The 17,485-nt window shown below is 42.5% G+C and overlaps 1 protein-coding gene across 1 annotated transcript in view; it reads left to right on the top strand.

The window, feature by feature from the left end:
- Positions 1-17,112, top strand: part of LOC118965070 (transmembrane protein 233) — a 28,739-nt gene extending 11,627 nt beyond the window's left edge. The window contains exons 2-3 of the mRNA XM_090237294.1: positions 16,002-16,136; positions 16,264-17,112. Of these exons, the coding sequence (XP_090093420.1) occupies positions 16,002-16,136; positions 16,264-16,275 (147 nt within the window). The 3' untranslated portion in view covers positions 16,276-17,112. The remainder of the gene's footprint in view (positions 1-16,001; positions 16,137-16,263) is intronic.
- The last annotated feature ends 373 nt before the right edge of the window (positions 17,113-17,485 follow it).

The following is a 17,485-nucleotide window of genomic DNA, read 5'->3' as shown; positions in this document are numbered from 1 at the left end:
TATCGAAGAGTATAATTATGTCTATTAACAGGGCAGCTATGCAGAAACCAATCTTAGACCAGCTGTTTTCTTGGAGACCTCAGAAAATGACATACCTTGGATTGCAAATTCTTTCTGAAATTATTAAGACATATCAACTGAACTATACTCCACTTCTCAAAAAGGTTGGGGAAGAATTGGATTGATGGTGGGATTTACCAATTTCTCTTACTGGGCGGGTCAATTGTGTAAAGATTAACATATTACCAAAATTCTTTGGTACCTTTTTCAAACTTTGCCCTTTCCTATTCCCAAAGTTTTTTTCAAACAACTTAATTGGAAGATGTCTTCATTTCTGTGGAAAGGGAAACCCCCAAGAGTGAAACTTACAACTTTATGCCAACCATACTCAGAAAAAGGACTTACCCTACCTGACTTACAGTTGTATTACTGTAAAGGCTGTGTGGGTATGGTAAAATACAACAAGTTCACCCTCTTGGAGACAGATAGCGGAAGAGTGTCTGTCCCTTGCAATATTGGCAAATATACCTTACATTAGCCCACCTAAAGCTTTGCTAGGTCTCATAAACAACGTTTTCATTAAAAACACTATTTTATTTTACTAGGCAAGTCAGTTAAGAACAAATTCTTATTTTCAATGATGGCCTAGGAACAGTGGGTTAACTGCCTGTTCAGGGGTAAAACAACAGATTTGTACCTTGTCAGCTCAGGGTTTGAACTTGCAACCTTCCGGTTACTAGTCCAACGCTCTAATCACTAGGCTACCCTGCCGCTCCACTTATTGATTGAAGTCCATAAACAAACAGAAGGGTATAAATCTATATATGCACAATACCTTTCTATAATAACCCCATCTTACCCAAACCCCTGAGAGATGCTATTACATTTTCTTGTTTCAACAAAGGAATTAAAACATTTGGTCATCTGTATTGAGAAGCTGAACTACTATACTTTCAACAACTGCCATTTCATTTTCAGTTACCTCAAACTAATTTCTTCAAGTACCTACAGGTTAGGCATTATATTGCCACTAGGCAGGGAGGTAGGATTCAGTCCATGTGTAAACCTATAACTGATAAACTGTGGCTGGAGAGGAAAGGGGTCAAAGGTTTAATTTCTTACGTGTACTCTGGTCTTCAAGGTCTGTTGGGGTACGATGACGCTCTGAAGGCTTGCATGAAGTGGCATGATGACCTTGGTCTCATTGTTGAGGATGAGAAAAGCTCTTTTTTTGATGCTCAGCATCTTTAATTTAACACACATATTATGCATATGTTTTTGTCCTGCCCTGAGCAAGGCAATTATTGGAATAACATTATTCAGATCTTATCACAGGTCACTAAAATGACTGTACCACTAGATCCTTCCCTTATTCTTCTTGAAGATGACTGCAAAACCAGATTAATTCAATTGGCAGCCAATAAATGCACAGCTATTTAATGGAAGAGTGACACTCCGCCAAGCAAGCAGATGTGGTTAAAACTAACATGCTATATTCCATCTGAAAAAATTGCTACAATTCACGTAATGAACCCTTTGAATTTACTGAGGTCTGTGGGGACTTTCAGCAGTTTCTAGAGATGTCACCTTAGCTGCCTCATTATTATTTTCTTTCTTAATGTATTATTTGTTTTTGCGTTGATAATTTATTTTCTACATTGAATGTGAGGGTCATTCTGTTTAGTTTTTGTTAATCATCAACGCTAATACCGGTAGATGGGAGGGAGGGGGGTGTTAATGGGTTGGGGAGGGAAGGGTTTTGTACGATGTGCTCCCATGTAGCATGCTGTTTTGTGTAGGTGGAAGGAGTAACGAGGAATTATCTGTGTCGTATTTTTCTGATGATTGTTACATTGTAAAAAATGACAATTAATACCATGTTAAAAAAATAAAATTGCATGGACCTCGCTTTGTGCACGGGGGCACTGTCAAGCTGAAACAGGAAAGGGCCTTCCACAAACTGTTGCCAGAAAGTTGGAAGCACAGAATCGTCTAGAATGTCATTGTGTGCTGTAGCATTACGATTTATCTTCACTGGAAATAAGGGACCTAGCCCGAATCATGAAAAACAGAGCCAGACCATTATTCCTCCTCCGCCAAACTTTACAGTTGGCACTATGCATTGGGTCAAGTAGCATTCTCCTGGCATCCGCCAAACCCAGATTAGTCCGTCGGACTCCAGATGGTGAAGCGTTATTCATCACTCCAGAGAGCCCGTTTCCATTGCTCCAGCTTTACACCACTCCAGTCGACGCTTGGCATTGTGCATGGTGATCTTAGGCTTGTGTGCTGCTGCCCGGCCATGGAAACCCATTTCATGAAGCTCCCGAAGAACAGTTCTTGTGCGGACGTTGTTTCTGGAGACAGGACATACAGTTGCCCGGGCAGCTCTAGCAAGGCAGAAATTTGATGAGCTGACTTGTTGGAAAGGTGGCATCCTATGACAGTGCCATGTTGAAAGTCACTGAGCTCTTCAGTATCGGCCATTCTATTGCCAATGTTTGTTTATGGAGATGGCATGGCTGTATGCTCGATTTTATACACCTGTCAGCAATGGGTGTGGCTGAAATAGCCGAATCCACTTATTTGAAGGGGTGTCCACCTACTTTTGGCCATGTTGTGTATACTCTATATATTTTTTATTAAATACTGAATTTGGCCTTTACTACTACAGCCATTAGAAATGCATTGAATAACACGTTCATAAATGGCAAAACAGTCAAAAATGTATCATCAGGAATAAGGTTTTGAAGTGTCTGTCCTATATCTAGGAGATATAAGAAAGCTCAGGAGATATATACATATAGAGAGACACAGTTAACCCTTTTTTTTCCTGTCACAAAACTACTCATACTTCCATCATTTAAAAAAAATGGTACCGGGTTACCTTCAGACGTGGGTGACCACATTTAAATGAAAATACCCAAATGTGGGACAACAAGATGATTTTGCGGGAGATTCGCGGGATAGTGTAATCTAGACATTCATATTTTTTCACACACAAAAATCTTCCTCCTACTGCACCGAGCCAGCTAATTGAAGCACACGTAGTCTACTCTGTAAGGACGTCATCTGTATATGTATGCAACAAAAGTTCAACATTCACCTTCTGCTACCTTGTCTGTCAAGACGTCTACGCATACAGTTTGACGCACACGTTCAATAAAGTAAACATACACAGAACGCATTGCAACTGCCTCTGCCTGCTGCATGGCAAATGCAGCGTTCCATTGGAAATGAATGTACTTTTCAGTGGCGATTTTAGCATGTAAATCTTAGTGGGGCAAACAAACAAAACATGTGGGATGCATGCCAGCAAAGCCACAACACTAAATACATTAATTTCACTATAACTGTGACAAACGGTACCCACAAACTGTTATGGCCTACAAAAAGCTATCCCAACACCTTACCACTGCTACACCTGGCTTTCAGTGAGGCCTTATCTGGCAGCAAAACTGTTCATTCAGCCTCATTTACTGCCTTTTAAAAAAACATAGTTGATATGGCTGACTTGCTTAAAAAATGTGGTTTCTACTGACAGTTGAGATGTGCAAACTATGGCACAAGGGGACGACAAGAGGATAACACCCAACACCTTACCACTGCTACACCTGGCTTTCAGTGAGGCCTTATCTGGCAGCAAAACTGTTCATTCAGCCTCATTTACTGCCTTTTAAAAAAACATAGTTGATATGGCTGACTTGCTTAAAAAATGTGGTTTCTACTGACAGTTGAGATGTGCAAACTATGGCACAAGGGGACGACAAGAGGATAAGAGGCAATCCGTAATTTTGATTAAGACATTAATGAGCAAGCGATGACGGACGTAGTCAATATAACTATTTCTTCAGCACTTTTATACAGCAAAAGAATTCAGAACATGGGCCGTTCTTACAGTATTCTCTCCGTACACCAAGTCAGAACCGTAGGATAAATACAGGGGACATATCAACAGACAATGAAAGCTCTTACAATATTCAATGATTACATTTCTATAAAACAGGTTATAGGCTACATGTGCACCAAGTTAGAACAGTAGGCGAAATTGAGAGGTGAAAATAGACCAAATTATTAGGGTGAGGCACATTGCACGTCCTTTGGGTCTTTGAGAGTCAAAAAAAATACACGTCATATAAGACTATTTGACACGTTAAATAAGCTTTTCAATTGACACATTAAATAACACAATTCTATTGTAGAATGTTGGTGTGCTGAATTTGCATGTGCAAGCCAAGCACCACCACTACTATCGGTAGCACTGTCTATGCTGTACAAAAAGAAGCACACACCAGCCATGAACAATGTGTTTACAATAACGCGTTGGTTAAAATATACCAAATTATTAGGGTGAGGCACATGGGCTACAAACAGCTTACTACACAACATACACTTAGTGTTACTTTCTTAGCTACAGTATACATATCTCCCTGGCATATTATATAATTTATGCAGCAGCATACAAGACATTTTTGGACTCACCTTGTGAAGGTGGCGCGGCAGTCCTTTGTTTGCAAATTTTGTCATAAAAGTCTGGCATTCTCTGGATTTATGGTGGGAATTCTGGGGAAAAAACACACAGCACTCCAATGAATAGCAGGCTAACGTTAGTGGTTGCTTTGCAATGCCTGCAGTTAGCCACTGATTCTTTACAGATTACTCATTTGTTGAATTTGCGATTTTCAACTTGTTGTGTAATCTTTATGTCCAATGGCCGATGAGCAACGATACATTTTATCTATCATTTCTCTTCATTATTTCTCTTCATATGACAAGGATTTAAAAGGATGTGCTAGTAGATTGTCGACTTAATTCATGATGACTGCTAGCTAAGACTCTTGACATCCTCAGTCCAATCAAAGCTACTGTACATATAACATGATTTGACGTAATTTTATCTGTGGCCAATGACCTTGAGCCTTCTTGGAAGGGCACTTGTAATATAACTCTATGGCAGGACCCAAAGGGCTAAAATGTTGGATGTCTACCCTTACTAAGGACTTAAACTGAGTGACAGAACACCAATCATGGTGCAGTGCTCCTATTTTCTGTTGGCTCGTTCCACCACCGCAGAAGCACGGAGCTAGGCTGAAACACCTGCATTTTGGAGCTGACTTACTCAAGAAAACAAAAAAGAGACCATGTGTGTATGCAGCTTTATTGTCCCACCTGCCCTGAATGATGGGTCGCCACTGCTTATGGTGTACCAAAACGCAATGAAGCTGTCTGTGTGATCGAGGTGTAACGCCTCAATCAAACCCATTTTACATTTTACATTTTGGTACACCAGAAGTACATTCATTTCCAATGGAACGCTGCATTTGCCCTGCAGCATTGCATTGCAGAGGCAGTTGTAGTGCATATGTTTGATTTAACCTAAGAGTTGATCAGGCTGTTGATTGTGGCCTGTGGAATGTTGTCCCACTCCTCTTCAATAGCTGTGCGAAGTTGCTGGATATTGGCGAGAACTGAAACACGCTGTCGTACACGATGTTCCAGAGAATCCCAAACATGCTCAATGGGTGACATGTCTGGTGAGTATGCAGGGCATGTAAGAACTGGGACATTTTCAGCTTCCAGGAATTGTGTACATGGGGCCATGCATTATCATGCTGAAACATGAGGTGATGGCGTCGGATAAATGGCACAACAATGAGCCTCAGAATCTCGTCACAGTATTTCTGTGCATTCAAATAGCCATCGATAAAATGCAATTGTGTTCGTTGTCCATAGCTTATGCCTGCCCATACCATAACCCCACCGCCACCATGGGGCACTCTGTTCACAAAGTCGACATCAGCAAACTGAGCACCATACACGTTGTCTGCCATCTGCCCAGTATAGTTGAAACCGGGACTCTTCAGTGAAGAGCACACTTCTCTAGCGTGCCAGTGGCAATGGAAGGTGAGCTTTTGCTCACTGAAGTTGGTTATGACGCCGAACTGCAGTCAGGTCAAGACCCTGGTAAGGATGACGAGCATGCAAGTGAGCTTCCCTGAGACGGTTTCTGACCATTTGTGCATTAATGCTTTGGTTGTGCAAACCCAGTTTCATCAGCTGTCTGGGTGGCTGGTCTCAGACGATCCTACGGATGTGTAGGTCCTGGGCTGGCGTGGTTACACGAGGTCTGCGGTTGTGAGGCCGGTTGGAAGTAGCGCCAAATTCTCTAAAACAACATTGTGGTAGAGAAATGAACATTAAATTCTCTGGCAACAGATTTGGTGAACATTCCTGCAATCAGCATGCCAATTGCACACTCCCTCATAACTTGAGATGTCTGTGGCATTGTGTTGTGTGACCAAACTGCACATTTTAGAGTGGCCTTTTATTGTCCCCAGCACAAGGTGCATCTGTATAATGATCATGATGTTTAATCAGCTTCTTGATATTCCACAACGGTCAGGTGGATGGATTATCTTGGCAACAGAGAAAGCTCGCTAACAGGAATGTCAACAAATTTGTGCACAACATTTGAGAGAAATAAGCTTTTTGTGCATATAGAACATTTCTGGGATCTTTTATTTTATTCTGGGACCAACACTTTACATGTTACATTTATATTTGGGTTTAGTGTAAATAAGCTATTTATATTTTGGTTCAGTGTAGATAAGCTACTTATATTTTGGTTCAGCGTAGTTAAGCTATTACAACTATTTAGCTCTGTGATCGGAAATGAAGCTCAGTTTAACGTAGAACAGATGGTTCACCTTTTGTAGGCTACGTCTGAATAATGTAATGTCAAATTTCTGGAGTAGACAATATTTAATTGATAAATATAATACAAAATACATATAATAAATATATTTTGCAATAGTTTTCACCTTTTCTGGACATGAGTTCATATTCCCAAAGTAGCCATACAACAAATTGCCATGTGCATGTCTAATTTAATTGGGCCTACAGGTATTAAATAGGCTTTTAATTTCCTGTTTTTGCTCTATGCATATAGTAGAATTGAACAGGTGAACAGACAGTTGATACACAATTGATGCTTTGCATTGAAATGTTTAGGCTACCACTGTAAGTAGGCCTACTGTAGTTGTCATATTTTTCAGAGTAGGCAATGTTTCAGAATTCGCAGGCAGTGCAACATATTTAGGTTCGGGAAAAAGTAAATGCAAAACGTTATTGAAATCAAACAGTGTGCTTACAGGTGGACAACAATTTGCAATTATTTTTGTCTTTCAGAAACGGTCAGTTAGACTACATCAAATATCACTGCAAAAGAAAACATTCTCCAAAAACATTTGATACACTTTTCCATTGCTATTTCCTTTAGATGGTGTCTTAGCCTAGTTCTAATACTTCCAAAGTATACAGCAAATAAGGACATTATTGTCACCATAAAAGGTGAATGGTGGGCAATTTTTAGGCGGAGTTATAATGCTCGTTCACACGCACAGTTTTACGACAGGTCTGCTTTATTAGGGAAAAATGCATAGGCTACTTATGGTGTGCACCAAGTTTATTAATCTCAATATTGCGTGCATGGGCAGGCTTTTCAGAAATGGTGCAAGCAGATATCTAGTATAAAATGTACGCAACGGTTTTAAATGAGGCTCCTGGCAGACGGGCGGCTCCGGCAGAGGCGCCGGACAGGCGGGAGGCTCCGGCAGAGGCGCCGGACAGGCGGGAGGCTCCGGCAGCGGCGCCGGACAGGCGGGAGGCTCCGGCAGCGGCGCCGGACAGGCGGGAGGCTCCGGCAGCGGCGCCGGACAGGCGGGAGACTCCGGCAGAGGCGCCGGACAGACGGGAGACTCCGGCAGAGGCGCCGGACAGACGGGAGACTCCGGCAGAGGCGCCGGACAGACGGGGGACTCCGGCAGAGGCGCCGGACAGACGGGAGACTCCGGCAGAGGCGCCGGACAGACGGGAGACTCCGGCAGAGGCGCCGGACAGACGGGAGACTCCGGCAGAGGCGCCGGACAGACGGGAGACTCCGGCAGAGGCGCCGGACAGACGGGAGACTCCGGCAGAGGCGCCGGACAGACGGGAGACTCCGGCAGAGGCGCCGGACAGACGGGAGACTCCGGCAGAGGCGCCGGACAGACGGGAGACTCCGGCAGCGCTGGAGAGGAAGGCTCTGGTAGCGCCGGAGAGGCGGGAGACTCCGGCAGCGCTGGAGAGGAGGAAGGCTCTGGACGGATGGGCCGGAGAGACAGCCTGGTATGGGGAGCTGCCACCGGAGGGCTGGGGTGTGGAGGTGGTGACGGATAGACCGGGCCGTGCAGGCGCACTGGAGCTCTTGAGCACCGAGCCTGCCCAACCTTACCCGGTTGAATGGTCCAGGTCGCCCTGCCAGTGCGGCGAGGTGGAATAGCCCGCACTGGGCTATGCAGGCGAACCGGGGACACCGTGCGCAAGGCTGGTGCCATGTAAGCCGGCCCAAGGAGACGCACTGGAGACCAGATGCGTAGAGCCGGCTTCATGGCACTTGGCTCGATGCCTACTCTAGCCCGGCCGATACGCGGAGCTGGAATGTACCGCACCGGGCTGTGCACCCGCACTGGGGACACCGTGCGCTCCACAGCATAACACGGTGCCTGCCCGGTCTCTCTAGCCCACCGGTAACCACAGGAAGTTGGCTCAGGTCTCCTACCTGGCGTAGCCATACTCCCTGTTAGCCCCCCCCCCCCCCCCAAGAAATTTTTGGGGCTGACTCCCGGGCTTCCATCCACGACGCCGCGCTGCCTCCTCATACCAGCGCCTCTCCGCTTTCGCCGCCTCCCGTTCCTCCTTGGGGCGGCGATACTCTCCTGGCTGAGCCCAAGGTCCTTTACCGTCTAATTCGTCCTCCCATGTCCATACCTCCTCGCGCTGCTCCTGCTGCTGCTTTTTCCTTTGCCCATTACCACACCGCTTGGTCCTGTTGTGGTGGGTGATTCTGTAACGATTCTCTTCTTGTGAAGTAGAGGCGGACCAAAGCGCGGCGTGGTGGTTGTTCATTGTAATTTATTGACGACACTATACATGAACAAACTAACGAAAAAACAAGAAACGTGAGAACTCAAAACAGCCCTGTCTGGTGCAAACACAAAAACAGGAACAATCACCCACAAACACACAGTGAAACCCAGGCTACCTAAATATGGTTCCCAATCAGAGACAATGACGAACACCTGCCTCTGATTGAGAACCATATCAGGCCGAACATAGAACTAGACAAACTAGACATGAAACATAGAATGCCCACTCAGATCACACCCTGACCAACCACAACATAGAAATATACAAAGTAAACTATGGTCAGGGTGTGACATCCTTCCCTTATTCTTCTTGAAGATGACTCTGCAAAACCAGATTAATTCAATTGGCAGCCAATAAATGCACAGCTATTTAATGGAAGAGTGACACTCCGCCAAGCAAGCAGATGTGGTTAAAACTAACATGCTATATTCCATCTGAAAAAATTGCTACAATTCACGTAATGAACCCTTTGAATTTACTGAGGTCTGTGGGGACTTTCAGCAGTTTCTAGAGACGTCACCTTAGCTGCCTCATTATTATTTTCTTTCTTAATGTATTATTTGTTTTTGCGTTGATAATTTATTTTCTACATTGAATGTGAGGGTCATTCTGTTTAGTTTTTGTTAATCATCAACGCTAATACCGGTAGATGGGAGGGAGGGGGGTGTTAATGGGTTGGGGAGGGAAGGGTTTTGTACGATGTGCTCCCATGTAGCATGCTGTTTTGTGTAGGTGGAAGGAGTAACGAGGAATTATCTGTGTCGTATTTTTCTGATGATTGTTAAATTGTAAAAAATGACAATTAATACCATGTTAAAAAATACAATACAAAAATACAATACAATTGTATGGACCTCGCTTTGTGCACGGGGGCACTGTCAAGCTGAAACAGGAAAGGGCCTTCCACAAACTGTTGCCAGAAAGTTGGAAGCACAGAATCGTCTAGAATGTCATTGTGTGCTGTAGCATTACGATTTATCTTCACTGGAAATAAGGAACCTAGCCCGAATCATGAAAAACAGAGCCAGACCATTATTCCTCCTCCGCCAAACTTTACAGTTGGCACTATGCATTGGGTCAGGTAGCATTCTCCTGGCATCCGCCAAACCCAGATTAGTCCGTCGGACTCCAGATGGTGAAGCGTTATTCATCACTCCAGAGAGCCCGTTTCCATTGCTCCAGCTTTACACCACTCCAGTCGACGCTTGGCATTGTGCATGGTGATCTTAGGCTTGTGTGCTGCAGCCCGGCCATGGAAACCCATTTCATGAAGCTCCCGAAGAACAGTTCTTGTGCGGACGTTGTTTCTGGAGACAGGACATACAGTTGCCCGGGCAGCTCTAGCAAGGCAGAAATTTGATGAGCTGACTTGTTGGAAAGGTGGCATCCTATGACAGTGCCATGTTGAAAGTCACTGAGCTCTTCAGTATCGGCCATTCTATTGCCAATGTTTGTTTATGGAGATGGCATGGCTGTATGCTCGATTTTATACACCTGTCAGCAATGGGTGTGGCTGAAATAGCCGAATCCACTTATTTGAAGGGGTGTCCACCTACTTTTGGCCATGTTGTGTATACTCAATATATTTTTTATTAAATACTGAATTTGGCCTTTACTACTACAGCCATTAGAAATGCATTGAATAACACGTTCATAAATGGCAAAACAGTCAAAAATGTATCATCAGGAATAAGGTTTTGAAGTGTCTGTCCTATATCTAGGAGATATAAGAAAGCTCAGGAGATATATATATAGAGAGACACAGTTAACCCTTTTTTTTCCTGTCACAAAACTACTCATACTTCCATCATTTAAAAAAAATGGTACCGGGTTACCTTCAGACGTGGGTGACCACATTTAAATTAAAATACCCAAATGTGGGACAACAAGATGATTTTGCGGGAGATTCGCGGGATAGTGTAATCTAGACATTCATATTTTTTCACACACAAAAATCTTCCTCCTACTGCACCGAGCCAGCTAATTGAAGCACACGTAGTCTACTCTGTAAGGACGTCATCTGTATATGTATGCAACAAAAGTTCAACATTCACCTTCTGCTACCATGTCTGTCAAGACGTCTACGCATACAGTTTGACGCACACGTTCAATAAAGTAAACATACACAGAACGCATTGCAACTGCCTCTGCCTGCTGCATGGCAAATGCAGCGTTCCATTGGAAATGAATGTACTTTTCAGTGGCGATTTTAGCATGTAAATCTTAGTGGGGCAAACAAACAAAACATGTGGGATGCATGCCAGCAAAGCCACAACACTAAATACATTAATTTCACTATAACTGTGACAAACGGTACCCACAAACTGTTATGGCCTACAAAAAGCTATCCCAACACCTTACCACTGCTACACCTGGCTTTCAGTGAGGCCTTATCTGGCAGCAAAACTGTTCATTCAGCCTCATTTACTGCCTTTTAAAAAAACATAGTTGATATGGCTGACTTGCTTAAAAAATGTGGTTTCTACTGACAGTTGAGATGTGCAAACTATGGCACAAGGGGACGACAAGAGGATAAGAGGCAATCCGTAATTTTGATTAAGACATTAATGAGCAAGCGATGACGGACGTAGTCAATATAACTATTTCTTCAGCACTTTTATACAGCAAAAGAATTCAGAACATGAGCCGTTCTTACAGTATTCTCTCCGTACACCAAGTCAGAACCGTAGGATAAATACAGGGGACATATCAACAGACAATGAAAGCTCTTACAATATTCAATGATTACATTTCTATAAAACAGGTTATAGGCTACATGTGCACCAAGTTAGAACAGTAGGCGAAATTGAGAGGTGAAAATAGACCAAATTATTAGGGTGAGGCACATTGCACGTCCTTTGGGTCTTTGAGAGTAAAAAAAAATACACGTCATATAAGACTATTTGACACGTTAAATAAGCTTTTCAATTGACACATTAAATAACACAATTCTATTGTAGAATGTTGGTGTGCTGAATTTGCATGTGCAAGCCAAGCACCACCACTACTATCGGTAGCACTGTCTATGCTGTACAAAAATAAGCACACACCAGCCATGAACAATGTGTTTACAATAACGCGTTGGTTAAAATATACCAAATTATTAGGGTGAGGCACATGGGCTACAAACAGCTTACTACACAACATACACTTAGTGTTACTTTCTTAGCTACAGTATACATATCTCCCTGGCATATAACATAATTTATGCAGCAGCATACAAGACATTTTTGGACTCACCTTGTGAAGGTGGCGCGGCAGTCCTTTGTTTGCAAATTTTGTCATAAAAGTCTGGCATTCTCTGGATTTATGGTGGGAATTCTGGGGAAAAAACACACAGCACTCCAATGAATAGCAGGCTAACGTTAGTGGTTGCTTTGCAATGCCTGCAGTTAGCCACTGATTCTTTACAGATTACTCATTTGTTGAATTTGCGATTTTCAACTTGTTGTGTAATCTTTATGTCCAATGGCCAATGAGCAACGATACATTTTATCTATCATTTCTCTTCATTATTTCTCTTCATATGACAAGGATTTAAAAGGATGTGCTAGTAGATTGTCGACTTAATTCATGATGACTGCTAGCTAAGACTCTTGACATCCTCAGTCCAATCAAAGCTACTGTACATATAACATGATTTGACGTAATTTTACCTGTGGCCAATGACCTTGAGCCTTCTTGGAAGGGCACTTGTAATATAACTCTATGGCAGGACCCAAAGGGCTAAAATGTTGGATGTCTACCCTTACTAAGGACTTAAACTGAGTGACAGAACACTGAGCCAATCATGGTGCAGTGCTCCTATTTTCTGTTGGCTCGTCCCACCACCGCAGAAGCACGGAGCTAGGCTGAAACACCTGCATTTTGGAGCTGACTTACTCAAGAAAACAAAAAAGAGACCATGTGTGTATGCAGCTTTATTGTCCCACCTGCCCTGAATGATGGGTCGCCACTGCTTATGGTGTACCAAAACGCAATGAAGCTGTCTGTGTGATCGAGGTGTAACGCCTCAATCAAACCCATTTTACATTTTACATTTTGGTGCACCAGAAGTACATTCATTTCCAATGGAACGCTGCATTTGCCCTGCAGCATTGCGTTGCAGAGGCAGTTGTAGTGCATATGTTTGATTTAACCTAAGAGTTGATCAGGCTGTTGATTGTGGCCTGTGGAATGTTGTCCCACTCCTCTTCAATAGCTGTGCGAAGTTGCTGGATATTGGCGAGAACTGAAACACGCTGTCGTACACGATGTTCCAGAGAATCCCAAACATGCTCAATGGGTGACATGTCTGGTGAGTATGCAGGGCATGTAAGAACTGGGACATTTTCAGCTTCCAGGAATTGCGTACATGGGGCCATGCATTATCATGCTGAAACATGAGGTGATGGCGTCGGATAAATGGCACAACAATGAGCCTCAGAATCTCGTCACAGTATTTCTGTGCATTCAAATAGCCATCGATAAAATGCAATTGTGTTCGTTGTCCATAGCTTATGCCTTCCCATACCATAACCCCACCACCACCATGGGGCACTCTGTTCACAAAGTCGACATCAGCAAACTGAGCACCATACACGTTGTCTGCCATCTGCCCAGTATAGTTGAAACCGGGACTCTTCAGTGAAGAGCACACTTCTCTAGCGTGCCAGTGGCAATGGAAGGCTTTTGCTCACTGAAGTTGGTTATGACGCCGAACTGCAGTCAGGTCAAGACCCTGGTAAGGATGACGAGCACGCAAGTGAGCTTCCCTGAGACGGTTTCTGACCATTTGTGCATTAATGCTTTGGTTGTGCAAACCCAGTTTCATCAGCTGTCTGGGTGGCTGGTCTCAGACGATCCTACGGATGTGTAGGTCCTGGGCTGGCGTGGTTACACGAGGTCTGCGGTTGTGAGGCCGGTTGGAAGTAGCGCCAAATTCTCTAAAACAACATTGTGGTAGAGAAATGAACATTAAATTCTCTGGCAACAGATTTGGTGGACATTCCTGCAATCAGCATGCCAATTGCACACTCCCTCATAACTTGAGATGTCTGTGGCATTGTGTTGTGTGACCAAACTGCACATTTTAGAGTGGCCTTTTATTGTCCCCAGCACAAGGTGCATCTGTATAATGATCATGATGTTTAATCAGCTTCTTGATATTCCACAACGGTCTGGTGGATGGATTATCTTGGCAACAGAGAAAGCTCGCTAACAGGAATGTCAACAAATTTGTGCACAACATTTGAGAGAAATAAGCTTTTTGTGCATATAGAACATTTCTGGGATCTTTTATTTTATTCTGGGACCAACACTTTACATGTTACATTTATATTTGGGTTTAGTGTAAATAAGCTATTTATATTTTGGTTCAGTGTAGATAAGCTACTTATATTTTGGTTCAGCGTAGTTAAGCTATTACAACTATTTAGCTCTGTGATCGGAAATGAAGCTCAGTTTAACGTAGAACAGATGGTTCACCTTTTGTAGGCTACGTCTGAATAATGTAATGTCAAATTTCTGGAGTAGACAATATTTAATTGATAAATATAATACAAAATACATATAATAAATATATTTTGCAATAGTTTTCACCTTTTCTGGACATGAGTTCATATTCCCAAAGTAGCCATACAACAAATTGCCATGTGCATGTCTAATTTAATTGGGCCTACAGGTATTAAATAGGCTTTTAATTTCCTGTTTTTGCTCTATGCATATAGTAGAATTGAACAGGTGAACAGACAGTTGATACACAATTGATGCTTTGCATTGAAATGTTTAGGCTACCACTGTAAGTAGGCCTACTGTAGTTTTCATATTTTTCAGAGTAGGCAATGTTTCAGAATTCGCAGGCAGTGCAACATATTTAGGTTCGGGAAAAAGTAAATGCAAAACGTTATTGAAATCAAACAGTGTGCTTACAGGTGGACAACAATTTGCAATTATTTTTGTCTTTCAGAAACGGTCAGTTAGACTACACCAAATATCACTGCAAAAGAAAACATTCTCCAAAAACATTTGATACACTTTTCCATTGCTATTTCCTTTAGATGGTGTCTTAGCCTAGTTCTAATACTTCCAAAGTATACAGCAAATAAGGACATTATTGTCACCATAAAAGGTGAATGGTTGGCAATTTTTAGGCGGAGTTATAATGCTCGTTCACACGCACAGTTTTACGACAGGTCTGATTTATTAGGGAAAAATGCATAGGCTACTTATGGTGTGCACCAAGTTTATTAATCTCAATATTGCGTGCATGGGCAGGCTTTTCAGAAATGGTGCAAGCAGATATCTAGTATAAAATGTACGCAACGGTTTTAAATGAGGCCCCGAGTCTGACAAACAAGGCTGTAGCTCTGCCACTTTCCACAGCAGATGAGGAAGGCAAACAGGCAGATGTGGTAAACAGATATCTCTTTCTCAAACAGACTGATTTTGATGGATTTATTTTATTATATTAATTAGATCGACTTAAGGATCCATTAAACCTCATGTGTGCCAATGGCAGCTGCTGCAGCTTTGTGGCTGTGAGAAACAAGATGAGGAGCACATGACACTGAGTAATCCACAGCACTCTGACAAACCTTAATATAAAGATGAATTTAAGATGCCACAGGGACGGGGTGAGAAACAGAGAAGTGTACTGATCAGTGCCAGAAGGGTTTCCCATAGAAATGATTGAGTGTTTACAAGTCCAGTCCAGCCTTTTCATCTGACTCACCAATGATACAGAGTCACTCTTCCCTCCATTCGTAGTATTATGATCTCTTTAACTGGTGTGTCACCCTCTGAATCTCTGGCTAAATATTATATGATTTATTGGCTGGGATTAAACCTACCTGTATCTCCCCAGTGTCCACTAATGGTGTACACTGTTACAGTAATGGTTATTGATGAATAATTATAGAAAACTTTACACCGTTTCTTGATTAATGGTTCTAATTGTTTAAAAGTGATATTTTCTGTTGCTCTGCCTCAACTGTACCCATTGTTCTTGTCCTCCCGCCCTCTCTCTCTGTTTCTCCCTCTCCTGTCTTCTGAAGTCTCAGAACAGTTATGATGAGGAGGACTATGAGGGTTCCGAGAGGCTCGGTAGGAAAGCCTTTCACATGGCGATAGCCTCCATGATCATTGGCCTCCTGATCTTCCTGATCTTATCCATAGTGCACTTTACCACGGTATGATTACAACCATCAGTGTACCTGATTCCATACTCATAATAATGTTTTTCTTGCTTCATTTACAATTATAGGGAGATCTTAATAATGAACTATTTTCTGCTTTTCTATCTCTTCAATTCCATAGCATGCTGTATGAATGCTGGAGGATGAAAGATGGCAAGGATCCTCTCTGGGCACTTTCATGATCAGACCAGACATTCTTCAGAGCATCATCTGCTGATCGGGCTTGAGCCTTTGAATCCTGGGATGGATCATCTTGTCTGTATTATTATCATGATAACCCTCACATCAGTTTACTTTGTAGTGAAAACAGAAAGCAACATTCAGCGGTCTTATTGTAATGTACAGTATGCTGTTGGCCGTATCTGATGGAACATGCAGTCTAAGGAACCAGCCCACAGATCATTTTCTGACATGAAACTTAAAAAAGCATTATATTGTCAGTATTGTACAGTAGCATTTTATACATTTTTTTATGAATGCTTATTGTTTATACATACCAAAAACACAAAAGTATTGTACACCAACCTGAAGGGCAGAGGCAAATGAATTGTGCTCAGATGGTTAAAGGGGCATAATTCCTGTCATTCATTTCTATGTGTGTATGTTTTTCATTTTGTAGATCTAGACAGAGTAAAATCTATGTAGGGTTGTTTAAAGGACAAACAGTTGTTGATGCACTGAGAGCTTGCATGATCCTAATGAAATGTGAACACAGATAGGGTTCAGTACAAACATGCCATATACCCTGTGGTGTTCTCCTGTATCATAGCCTGATGTTGTCTTACAGCTGCTCTGTCTTATATTTTATAATCTAATGGACAAATTATACAAATGAAATAGTACTGATGAATGTAGAATTTACTATGTATTCATATTTTCTTACTTTTACTATGGAACTGAAATGGATGTTCAGCCACTTGTGGTAAAGAACGTGTGTGTTGTATTCCAATAAATGTTGTGCAATTTTAAAGTTAGCGTTTGATTTTGACATTCTACCTGCATGACCTCTCTCTCTTTCTCGCTCTCTCACACAGACACACACAAGCATACATGTACTTATTCATACACCAAGAAGCCAAAAGTGATTTTTTTTACATGTTAAAGCACAGATGGGTGAGATTGTTTGTTTGGCTGATTGCCTTCCTTACTCCCCCCTCATGCCCCATGTCCCACATTCCCACGTATCCTTCACAGCCTTTGCAATCTGCAGAGTCTGGAGGATCCTGTATTCTGATATGTAATAACATCATAATTAAAGGCTATAAATAGAGGCCTGGCACTTAGCTAGTACCTTAACGATGGCTTCAACAACCCAACATCCCTTAGTCATTATTTGGATGATG

The sequence above is a fragment of the Oncorhynchus mykiss genome, chromosome 6 (assembly GCF_057628025.1).
Source record: "Oncorhynchus mykiss isolate SJ-2025 chromosome 6, ASM5762802v1, whole genome shotgun sequence".
Classification (NCBI taxonomy): Eukaryota; Metazoa; Chordata; class Actinopteri; order Salmoniformes; family Salmonidae; genus Oncorhynchus; species Oncorhynchus mykiss.
The sequence above is the reverse complement of the archived record's forward strand: the minus strand, read 5'-3'. Positions and strand labels throughout refer to the sequence as shown.